Source organism: Cygnus atratus, chromosome 7, assembly GCF_013377495.2.
Source record: "Cygnus atratus isolate AKBS03 ecotype Queensland, Australia chromosome 7, CAtr_DNAZoo_HiC_assembly, whole genome shotgun sequence".
In the NCBI taxonomy this organism is placed as follows: domain Eukaryota; kingdom Metazoa; phylum Chordata; class Aves; order Anseriformes; family Anatidae; genus Cygnus; species Cygnus atratus.
Genome location: NC_066368.1, coordinates 22,412,539 through 22,425,217, shown reverse-complemented (window position 1 = coordinate 22,425,217; position 12,679 = coordinate 22,412,539). Strand labels below are relative to the sequence as shown.

General features: G+C 39.6%; 1 protein-coding gene across 3 annotated transcripts in view; it reads right to left on the bottom strand.

Annotated features, from left to right (window-relative positions):
- PRKG1 (protein kinase cGMP-dependent 1) overlaps nt 1-12,679 on the bottom strand; it is a 467,733-nt gene that overhangs the window by 194,574 nt on the left and 260,480 nt on the right. For all 3 annotated transcript variants that reach the window (XM_035538227.1, XM_035538220.1, XM_035538236.2), the window contains exon 4: nt 12,114-12,219. In XM_035538227.1, coding sequence (XP_035394120.1) covers nt 12,114-12,219 — 106 coding nt within the window. The remainder of the gene's footprint in view (nt 1-12,113; nt 12,220-12,679) is intronic.

Here is a 12,679-nt window from a genome sequence, read left to right as displayed (position 1 = left end):
AGTCGATTTTACAACAACAGCTCAGCATCCAGCAAGTGACCAGTAATTTCCCTTGGTAATTAGTTATTTCTGCAGCACTAGAAGCCATTTTGTGGATAGTCCTTTTAATGACTTGCTGTGCGGTCCCAAATCGAGAGAACAGAAAATAAGTGGAAGCCAAAAATGTTATTTGGAGCGTACTTGAATGCTACATACTAGAATTCAGCAGCAAAAGGATTTCCAGACAAATATAACCCAAAGGCATGACTGTCCCTGGCCAGACACAATAGTTACATACAGGCACTGGTAAGAGCATTTCTCTGCCACGGACTTGTATGGTTAATAAAACACCATCAGTGAAGAACACTGAGATTCATTTAAGGTTACAGGTACACTGCCTATTTAACTGTCATTTTGAACCACAAAAGAAGAAATAATGAAGAATTGACACTGATTTCTGGAAGCCGCATTGCATGCAGAATAGCTAATCAAAGAAAATCTAGGGTGTTACAGCCCATTGTTTTAGGCTGCAAGTTGATAAGACTGTTCAGGCCCACACAAGCATGTATGTCTAAAGATACATTGCCTCTCACTGCAAATGAGAGCAAAATATTAACCCAACCTCCCCGCCCCCAAAGTAAAATTGTAAATTTTTTATCACAACTATCAATGTAATCAAAAATCTGCAAAATAATCTACGGTATTTGAAAAATGTATTTAGTCATGTCTTCTAAAAAGACAATGAGCTGAGAGCTTCCACAGGTGGTCAAATACACCGAGGTAAAATTTCTTCTTAGACGAGCAGAAAAGTAGATACATAAGCTAAACTTCTGCCTGTATGTTCCTGTCCAGAAGTGCTCAGCTTACTCATTCATTCGAAACAGTAACAGTAATAGTAATAATAATCCTTTCACATAGGCCCTGATACCTATTAATATCTGATTATTAGAGGGGCAAAAAGAAGTGAAGTTTGTTGTCATGCAGCAAAGTGAATATACCTTTCTGAGCCCTTTACAGCAGTCAGACACAAAAAGACCTCCCCAGTCTGCTGTGTTGCTGCTTTCACTTTGATTTCCAACCTATTGATTTATTAATTGACACTGATCACTTAGGAGCTGAAGGGTTTTGACCCTTTGGAGAGTAGTTCTGGATACTTATCCAATTTATCCATCCAGGTCAAACCACTGGTGAGACGTGTTGTGTGGGCACACAGTCAGAATGACAAACAAGGAACATCTGTGGCCATAAAAGAGAGATCAATGCACAAGGGTGTCTTCCATTGCTATTTCCTGCACTGTCAGTAAGCTATAGAAGTAGTTTTACACATTGAGGAGTAAGACCTTTATCCTGGCAAAATGCAATGGTTGTTTGCACTGAGTTTTCTGGGATTAATCCTAAATTTTAAAACTGATATCAATGAGTCATTCTAAGCGAGCATGAGTCATTCTAAGTGAGTATCAGTGAATTACAAATTGATTAGTAAACCATGAAAGGCAGATAATAAACCGTGTACTCTAATTTCTGGTACAGCACAGGACATAGGATGTTTTTGAGCTAATTGCTTCAAAGCAGAATGCAATTTTTAGAGAAACATAAAAACTTGATTTTGAAATAAATAATAAAATTCATCATAATCTCTTTCACCTTGTTTCAATATCTAAGAATTACCTTTGTTATAACACAAGGCTTATTGTTACCGTAGCTCAACCTCTGTCCTCTTTTCTTGCCTTTTCTATGAGCCTTTTATTAAGGTTCCCTGCATGGATTCCTACACACCATGAACATTTTACTACGTTGTCTTCTCTCCGTTAGACTACATGTCTTCATCTTCTTGTGTCCCTCAGTATAAAGCATCTTTTCCATCCCCCTAATTATTTCCATGACTCTTCTCTCAACTTATCCTTTATGGACATCTGAGTTGGGCAAGTTCTTCAAACCTCCAAACCTTCAAACCCTCCAAACCTTACGTTAGTTTTCAGTTGTTTCATACCAGGTCAAATTCCTCACAGGCATACGATGACATTACTTCAATGCTTCTATACTTATCATCCAGATTTGTTTCCACAGTAAAAGACCTCAAAAAATATTCCCAAGGTTAACTTCCTACAAGCCCACCATTTCTCACAGTCCTATCATCCTCTTTTAGGATCTGAATTCCATTTCAGTTGTTAAGTATTTTGTCCAAGATGACCATCACCCCATTCAATCAACACTGGCCCTACATAAGCTGTCTTCCACTTCTAGAAACTCTGAGCTGTTGCAAGATTCATTAAAATCAGTGTTAATGAGCAAAAAACTCCCACCAACTAATTCAAAAAATTTGTTGATGCATGCAACCACACTGGCCAAATATCAGGGACATCTTTTAGTTTTCAGTCAGAGACAGCCTATTCCCATCTCTCTATGGCTATGCAAAACCTCTCCATTTAATCCATCCACTACAAGTCACAACTACTGTTCATACTGCTCATTTTTAAACAAGGCATAAATGTGAAGCATAAACTATACTCTGAAAAATCTCCAACACGTAGTACCTTTTGCAACTCGTCACAATTCATCTGTCTTTAAAGCTAAGCATCACTGTTCTGCCCTCTGCTGCCACAACTAGGGTGTGAATGACTAAGCTGGACATTTTAAATAGTTAACAGATCAAAGATGCAAAGATTATCACCATATAGCATTTGCAAAACAACAACCTGACACATCTTGCTTGGTAATTCTAGGCTGCCTCCTCATCTTTTCACGTGTAAGGGACGCCTCAGTGAAGCTACCCAAGGCTATCCAGCCTGTGGCTATGTGCTGCAGATCTTTCTGGAGCTCATGCTACCTTTGCAGAGTCTCATTTTAAGTGACATTATGTGTTCAGAATAAAATAACCTTAAATATAGTAATTTCATCTACTTTAATATTTGCAGAACCCCAAATCTCAAGATGTCTACTCTTTACTACATTTTAGCAAGCAATGGAAAACAATCCTGGTATACACAGCCACAAACATAATATTGCAACACAAAATGTTAATTTGGAAAGGATGAATTACATCAAACAAACTCTAACACCTTGATAAATCTCCAGTTACACTGAATGTTCTGTATTAAGCTGTGAAGAGCTGGGTATCTTAGTTGCTGCAGAAAACACAAACGTTTAAGTCATTTCTCAGTCCAGTTTGTTCTGGAGCTCTGTCCTTCGAATCCTGACAGCAGCTAATAGTTAGACAGCAAGATAAATTGTTTTTGACCTGACACAAAATTACTGACAGGAGTTTTCTTTCTCCAGTCAGAATGTCAGATGTAACCATCCCTGATGGCTCTGAAGCACCACTGCAACCATACAGGACCAGATTCTGGTCCCACTTGTATCAACAGGAAACCAGACTAATACCTGGTTTGCCAGTAAATTACCTCTGGCTGACTGATCTGCACCCAAGATCAGACTCTGCATGCACTGAAAGGTAAAACATGATTCTCATCATGGGAAGAAAAAGTAACCGATGACAAAAGAAAGAATGAAAGACAGCATTCACCGTAAAAAATAAATAAAAAGTTATTTTGTTTTTTTAAAATTAAAAATAATAATAATAATTAAAAAAACAGTGCCATTCTTTTAAAAGGCTAATGTAAGAAGGCAGAGATTTAAAACAAAATATGATCTGGTGTCTATTGAGACCATAACCACATCTTTGAATGTTTTTTTGCTAACTGATACAGTCACTTCTACAGGGTAAAAAAGCGTGTATGTGGTAGAACAGAGACAGGATCTTGGTATGTTTTCCTCTGAAATATAAAGACGGTGTGTCATATAGCACAACAAGCCTACCAGCAAATTAGATTCTACCTCCCCTAGAAAACTCTGAGTTGAATGAATGAAGAACCAGCAAAGTCAGGCACTTCAAAATCCTCACCATCTGTGGTTGCCCGCTCTGCACCCCCCGGTCCAGGTCACAGGTTGTTTCCCACAAGAGAAATCAATCCATCATTTCAGCAAAGCCCTAAGTTGCCCCACAGATGGACATCAGGAGCAAAGTAACTGCCTGTCACCTGCCTTCAGTAAATTATTTACTGCTGAATTGCAGATCAGACCTTAAGGCTGCCACAGCTGGAAGCAGGTGTAATGGGGAAAAGCCCTTTCCTTTATTACACTCTAGCTAAGCTGTAACAAGCACCTGCGGAAATAGGAAAGAAAAAAAAAAAAAAAGCAAGCCTGAAGCGTGAACGCTCTGACTGAAGGTAAACATATGCAAAACAGCACAGGAGCTAATCAATCCATGCTAATGGCATTCCTAGCAGTAGATGTTGAATCCACAATCAGGCAGTGGAGTAAACACACAGATATGTTGGTGTACAAACACTCTGGTTTTGTCAATCAGCAGCAGAAGCAAGAGGGGAATCAGCACACATCATCGATACCTGGTTCCCCCCCCTTTGATGTGCAAAGTATTAGGACATTAAAATGAGATATAGATTTATTCTCATTTGTATTAATCCGCATTTCAAATACCCTGGACACCAAGGCCAATGTTGTCTTTAGGGTGGTCTGGGGTCTGCTGTCTTCAGTCCCCTTAATGTACTTGGTCAGGTTATTGCAGCTGCATGGATCGATATAAATCAGTAAAACAGCAATTATTCCTTCACCTTCTTCATGCTTTCAATCAACAGGAGCATTATACTTCTGCCTTCTACCCAGTTCTCCTCCCTTGTTCTTGTGGTGCATTGGCCTCCAGTAGAGATTTTCCTTAGATTAAAAACATACTTAGTCAATACTCACCTTGCATTACTTAATAAAGTGCCTGCCCCTGACACTTCACGTGCATTAATAGCATTCACGTGGGAATACAGAGGCTAGGTTAAAAGCAGTCATTACAAAACTATTTCAAAAACTCCTAACCTGTCTTTCTCACCACTGAAAGATCAGAAAGAATATTTTTCATGTTGAAAATCGACAGCTTGATACTGCAGCACATCGTTTCAGTTCTGCTTCAGCCAGCACCTGCCTGTGCACCGTGGCGCAGTGAAAACCAACCCCTTGCACTCAGCCACTTGCAAACATAAACTTCCCTCAAGATATCCTCAAGTATCCTGAGCCGAAACCAAATTTAAAGCAACGAGGTGAAAGCAAGCAGACCAGACAGACAAGATTTTGTGCGATTTCCAGATCCAAAACACAGCTCTTTTTTTTCACATGGGGCTCCTGAAATTCTACGCAACCCATAGGGGGTCTGTCTGTGGTCTGTCCCCATGAATACAGGAGGTGTGCAGGACTCCCTGAGAGCTCCTGTGGGCACAGCACATCTCGCCTTTGCTCCGAGCCTCTCACATAAAAACAGCCCTGAACCCTTTCCATGCCTGCCCAAGGAAATACAACAGCCTTTTCCTTCTTTTTACCTTTAGGCCCTCCCTGCCTTGCTTCCTGACATCTTACTTATTCTCCACTTCCCATCCCGGAGGATGCCTCGGTCCTCCCTGGCTGCGGTGCTCGCTTAATGCTCTGCGCTGCAGCACCCGTCCTGTCCCATCCCATCCCATCCCATCCTGTCCCATCCCACCCGGTCCCGTCCCGTCCCATCCCATCCCATCCCGTCCCCCACCAGTGCTCCCTTTGGCTTTTGCAGGCAGGGGCTCAGCAAACCCCACAGCCCAGGAGCAGGACCCCGCACCGATCCACAGCAGCCTATGAATTACAGCCTCGGACGCAGCTCTTTTTGTACTCTCTTACTTTTAGTAAGAAGTCCGAGCTAAAATGCAAATCTAGTCCAGCTTTCTAAAATGTCTTTGCACCAATGCTGGCTGTAACACAATACTTAATCTAAACAAAATGCAGAAGACTGAGGTTTCAGTCTTGAAAACTTTCTTAAGTCACCTTAGTCCTTCCCACTAAAACCCCAGGTATAACTCAGTGTAGCTCCTCATGGCATCATGAGTTTAACACAACTTTCACTGGCTAAGCTGTATTTCCATCTCACCTTAAAATAAATAAATAAATAAATAAACCACTGAAAGGCATATTATATAGGAATATTCTTTGATTTGTTGCAAACAAGGCTGAATTCATTCTTCATTTTGATGATCACTGAGGAATCCTATAACTTCACTAAAACTTCTGCACTAAACAAACTCAACCTTGAGTTGTTTTTCTGCTTGCATAAATAGTCCCTCTTGCCTATCGTTTTGCTCACATCGAACACATGAAAAAAGGCAATTTTAACCCTCACTGCATTCTCAGAGTGGCTACAGAGCTCAGCCAAGAGCGTATTAGGTGGAGGTCCGCTCTGAAAGAGCACCCATCACTTCCAGGTGCTCTCTTCAAGGCCAGACCCTTGCTCCCATGATGCAGAAAGAATCCAGCTGCCTACATTTTCCAGCTAAAATCACCACTGTGCTCTCATGTAGATCAGCCACTCGATCTTCCCTCTCTTAGCAGACCTGTGGGTTTTAGGGAGCATAAGGCAATACAAGAAACAGTGCATCTTAAGAAAGAAAGGAAGATACAACTTGATAGCTCTGCAAATCAGAGTAAAATTGTGGGTGGCATGCAATTCACTTCGCTTGAGTTATGCTAACAGGCAAGAGAGGTCTGAAAAATGTCACATGAAGACCTCAGAAGTGAGAAAAGATTCAGAGCTTTCCACAGAGAGGCGTCAGAAAGCCAGCTCGGATGCAAACCTGCCAAATTACGTATGAATTACCTCACTCTGTTTTTACTCCTTCCTGGGCATCTTACTATGGTCAGTTTGGGGCACGGAACAGGAAAAGGAAGGTGAGCAGATATTCAAGTCCTATCATTTCACCAACGGCTCTCAGGAGGCGCTGTTTGTATGTTTTCAGCCTTCCTTGGCTCCATACAGCAGATCACAACTTGGACATAAGCCTTCCTGTGACCAGTGACTTTTCACTTGTTTGATAGCACAGTTCATGAACACATGACTGAGCCGGTGTCAGTCAGCCTGGACAGCAACAGGGCACCACCAGGTGGGATAACTCTGCTTTCTGGGCTGCCTCTGAGGTCAGAGGGAACCCGGCCATGACATAACAGTTCAGCTCGTTCCTCCAAGGAATACTCCTTGGACTGTCTTAGAAAATGTGGGCACCCTAGCAGACCTTGTGGAGGTGAGCACCACCCAAAGTGACGTGCTTGGTCTTCAAAGTCCTGAGCTGCACACCCATCCCAGGGGGTAGGCCTCTCCATTTTGGCCTTAAACACCATCTTGGGATGGAAAGGACGCTGGTCTTAGATGGGCTTCTGGTTTGAAGCCATACATCTGTTCTTCCATAAACCTTTGTATTAGGAATACATGCATTAATTTACCTTCTAGAAATAACTTCCCTTTTCCTCTTTCTCTGCTATCCCCTCTGTTTACTTCATCTATGTTCCAGACCTCCACAAAAGCTGTCTTTGTTAGGCCAACGCCTATTTTTCAGATTTTGTAATCTGGAACTATCTCAATGTACATATTTCACCAACTCACCACTGATTTCCAACTCTCTTTTTTAAAAGCTTCTCCTCTGTTTTCCTCTCTCTTTTAATTTCACTCCCACTTCTATCCAGAATAATTTCACCCTAAGATGCACCTTGGGAAACATTTTGCATGAAACTGCAGGCAATCTGTCAAAGACACAGTCGTTTAATAAAGCTACACATGTTTTTCTATTTGCTTTCCTCTCAGTGATAAATGACTTGCATGAAATGCAAAACCTTCTCTAAAATCATCACTCTACACACACTGACCAATTTTGGCATTTCAGTATGTTGCAACAATTAACTACGTGTTTATACACATGAAATTTACCAGCCTAATACTCCAGGCAGATAAGCCATGAGGACTATAAAATTAGAAAGGTTCCCTTTCTTAGATGTAATCATTTCTGTTCTGCCATGCTTGGCCAGATCAAAACTTCCTACTTAAGCCAATTTGGCCCTGGATATAACTGTAAACGACACTTGAGATCAAACCAAAACACTAAAACAAAATGTTAAAAGCTGAAGAGTGGGATTTTTTTCATCAGGACTACAGTAAAGTTAAAATTTAAGGCTTGGGCTAACAAGATACTTTGATTTTCTCTTCTCATTACTGAATTTTTATTTATAAGATTCAAGGTTGTGTGTGTGTATGCACTTAACTGCCTTTAAGTTTCCGCTTCTAAAGTTAGATCCTTCCTCTGAGGCTACACAGAGTATTCATCACTTGTTCTCCTGATCCGTTCCAGGGTCTTGGATGAATCAGAGTTTACATGGTGGAACGGAACACGAGGCACTTTTTTATGGAAAATTTAGAAAGTCATAAAAAATACATAATTTACTCTTACTAGGCATTCTGGCCTTTTTGAAGAGTGGATATTTGTGCCCCTCCTTAAAACTTTTATGATTTAGCAGGAAATGATTACACCTGCTACAGTGAAAATCTTTTCCCCATCTTATTTCCTAAACAAATTTATTTTATAAATCGTTGTTTCCGTAACTGAAATATTCTTATCTTGCTTAAATTGAATTATTTTCATTACAGGCTTGAGAAGAAAATCATTGTAACCTTGCATGAATGAACACTGCAGTGAGATGTACGGTTGATTTAGCATAGCTGTAACCTGCATTGCAGGACAATGCTTTTTCTTGCTTGTATAAGGGCAGATATATTCAATAATATACAGTAAGCACTAAATTGGGTAAAGATTAAAGATTAAATGTTCAGCATTTCCATCCATAAGGAGTTACTAACTCTACAGAATTTTTTTAGATTATGTTTATATTTTAACTCTTCGCCATTACCTGCACATTAGCTGCACTTTGAACTAGCTGAATCTAGCATTGATTTAGCTACATAATGAGCCATAGCTGTGCTTCAAAGGATATCAGTGCTACAATTTGGTATTCAGCATATACACAGGGATCAAAAAATAGCCTGGATTTTCCATTCATTATTTGAAGCAGGTGCTGCTATGGAATTTGGCCATCTTCTGATCACTTTCAAGGATCATCCATTGACTTTATAAGCAACAGAAAGGGAAACAGAGACTGGTTCCTCATAAATACTATGAACACTGAGATGTTCTGTTGCTCCTAGCTTCAGTGTACTGCAGTTGATTTATATAAATCAAAAGAGTCATCTTGACTTTTATAAGACCATGAGAACTATGTACTACTACTCCTTGGAGCAAACAAGAAGACAGCCTTCTGGCACAGTATCTTTACTGGGATTTTTTTAACTAGGAAATGTACTTTTTATGGGCTTCCTACAGCATTCAGAAGAAAGGACTAGTACACATTCTCTGGAGATAAAAGGGTGACATTAGGAACGTAATAGCTGACTCATTTCAACAGTATGCTCCTTCTAAGGAAAAACACAGCAAGGCCACAAATACCGACCAACGAGCTAATATTTTGTACAATGACTATATGGAGCCCTCGTGACACTTGGGCTCAGACTGCACCTATTGTCAGCAAGATGAATGAGAAGATATGAATGCTCTTATTTCACCCCAAAAGTTGCATTTCTACTGTATTTTGTTCATAGGTAAAAACATTCTATTAAAGAGAATGACTGTTACATTATTGTGACTAAGAAAAGATTATAAAGGGCAACTTTTTTAGAGCATTGAGAGCAAAGAATAATGCTTTCTAACCACACTGACATTTTTGTGAACAGGTTTCATTTACATCTTTGTTTCTGTTCTGTTAAATTTCTTAATGAGCATTTTCATTCACTTATTAATATTGGAAAGGAAAAAATAACAAATAAGGTCAACAATTGACATACTCCTTGTTTTCAAGATTTAGTGTATTTTTTTCCTTCAACACTGAGAAAGGGAGCATACTTAAAAATGAGCAGTTAATACCTCATTGAAATAAAAAAATTTGATTTATGTTGAGCTTGAGATAGCTGTTGATGCACAGAGCAAAACTAGACAATATCATTTGATAATGACCTCCATGCAACTGTCTGCCCCTTGCTGCACTTGTTGCACGTGAAAAATATTTTCCAAAACTGAAACAGCAAGATTTAAAGAAAAAATACTTGCTTTTAGTCTTTTTAATGAGCATTAAAATGCTCTCAACACACTGTAATAGGCTGTGACCAAGAAGCTCTGATACAGTGAGAAAACTCTTGTGTTTCTTACTCACAGTGTTTGCTTTAAAATTAAAGCTGGGCAGGCTCTGTGCAACCTGCATCCAAATTAATCTTGACAATCTTCTAGAAAATCTCTATTAAAGCTCAAAGCTTAAGAGCTTAATATGTGCATAGCTTCTGCTTTGGAAGAGAGCCAGAGGCTCTAACCCCCAGAACTGATCTTATATTCATTTTTTGGTTTCATTCACTAGCACACAAAAAAGGCCAATGCTTGTTAACATTTTAATTCATGATTTTATAAATGCTTTCAACACAGCAACAGGTTTTGTTTTCTCTCATGAGCTTGCTTGTGAATAACCACAAACGGACACCTGGAAAAAGCTAGACTTTGATGACTGCACTTGCATGTAATCTCTGAGCAGCAGAACATCTCCATGGAGCTCCAGGTCCTCTCTAGGGCAACATCTTGTCCTTATCAGAGGCCATGCTGCCTGGCCAATTATTTTAGCTTTATTACTTCATTGTTATTATTACTAACATTTTATTGTTTTTAAATCATCTGTGAAGCCTTGCCTGCAGATCTGTGGTCTGTGACTGTGGTCACCCTCCCAGGTCCCTGCAGGACAGCCCAATTATGTGACTCCCAGCTAGAAGTGTCATGTGGGTTTCTTTAGCATCTATATGTTATTTTTACTACCTCCCTTTTCCTCCAGTGGTAACTGAAGAAAAACTAATTTTAGGTTGAATGAATACATGCTGCTCCTAGAGTTTATGTTATTGAAAGCCCGAGTGAACGTACTGTGCATGTTCTTCTATTTTCATAAGTCTTATGTTTGAAAATACATTAAAAGTTCACAAACAGAAGTAAATAAAGCTAAAAATCAAGTGTGCCCATGGTAGGTAGACTTGTTATCTGTCATTTGACATAGCTGCATGGAATTAGTGTTAAAAACATTCCTTTACAGGGGGTGCATCATTACTCAGTTTGCAAACTGTAAAATCTTCTAGGTCTTAGAAGAGCAAATTTCTCTGAAAAACTCTGTTTGGGGAAAAATTAAGCAGCTTATTTTGGAAATTACACAATCAGTTTTAAAATGTTTCCCTGTGTTGAAAATTAGCTGAATCCAAAATAGAAAAGAGAGAAATCAAGCACAGCCTACTGCTGGAGAGAGGTAGGGGAAAAGGAGCCCAAATCTGAAGGGTTTTGTGCCCGTCCCCATCCACCAGCACCAGAAATCACCTCTGTGGTATGCTACCCCTCATCACTTCTGCACAGAGAGGTCCTCAGCCCGGGATGGAAATGATTCAGCTGGGAACATTTTGATCTGGGACAAACCCATTGCAGTAATGACTTAGTAACGATGAGATTATGATGGGATTACTTTCAACATCACTGACTTGGGCAATTTTTTTCTCTAGGATTCGGTGATGTTATGCTCCTATTTGCTATTACTTTGCTGACATGAAGCATAGCCAGTTCTTCACGGCTATGGCAGACCTGAATTATTGGGATATTAGCCATTGCTTTGGTAAGGAGGATTTGTCATAGTTTGGGATGACGGCACTAACTGAATGACGCTCGTGAGACAGGCCAAATTTAAGGAGTGAAAGACTTTATGCCTTTCTTGCTACTCATCTAACTCGTATTTTACAGAAACCTGCAGCTTTTGCTTCACTAGAAACTTGCCTTTTGCCTCTGGAAGTACAAAAATACACTTTGAATGGACTTGCTTCTACAACATTTTGCAAACCAGATGTTTCCCTGGGGAGGTTTTTATTTTGATGGGTATTTTCTGTAATAATGTAAGCTTTGAATGACTCATAGCAAAGCTTCTTCTTTTACAAGAAGGCTGTGTGACTCTGCAAATGAATGACTTGCAATGGGAATGAAACTAAAGAGCAGCACAACTCCTCTTGGTGATCGCCCTCCCTTTGGCTGAAGGATACTGCTTACAGATGGTTAAACAGCAAATAAAAAGAGATGAAAAGAACATAAATCAAACACTGCATTCACAAAAAGTCAAAGATGAGGACGGCAATTTCACTGTATTTCTTATAAAGTAAACAAGTGTCATACCTTTTTAAAAATTCCATATACTCAGTATGCTTGATGAGGCCTGTCCTCATCATTATTGTTTGAAAACATTGCCGATCAATAGCCCAAAGTTTCACATTTACGAGAGCTGGAAAAAAAACAAGACAAGGGGAAAAATGTGATTAGCAAAATTTCAAAATTTGAAAACCTATTGTGAACTGCAGAGGAAACAAATTAATTCATGGGAAAGCATGAAAATGGGTACATACTTCAAATCAGTAACATAAAACTCATCCACTGGACAATGGACTACAATGCACTGAAATGATGCAAAATATGTATCTAACTTAATCCTCACTTTTATCTGTACAGCACATGGGCTTTGGAAAGGTTGCCTAAAACCAATAGTATCATTGAAATGGGGAGAAGTCAGTGCAGGCTGAAAGCAGGCAAGAAATAAGGGTCTGGATTCATCATTACCTGGGACACATCATTTTCTATGCATGGCTAATAACAACGAGTGATCTGGGGAAATTTGTAGCGCATTATCATGTTTCAGAGGCAGAAAAATTCATTATGTTTCATCCTACCCTCATTGTACATGACAA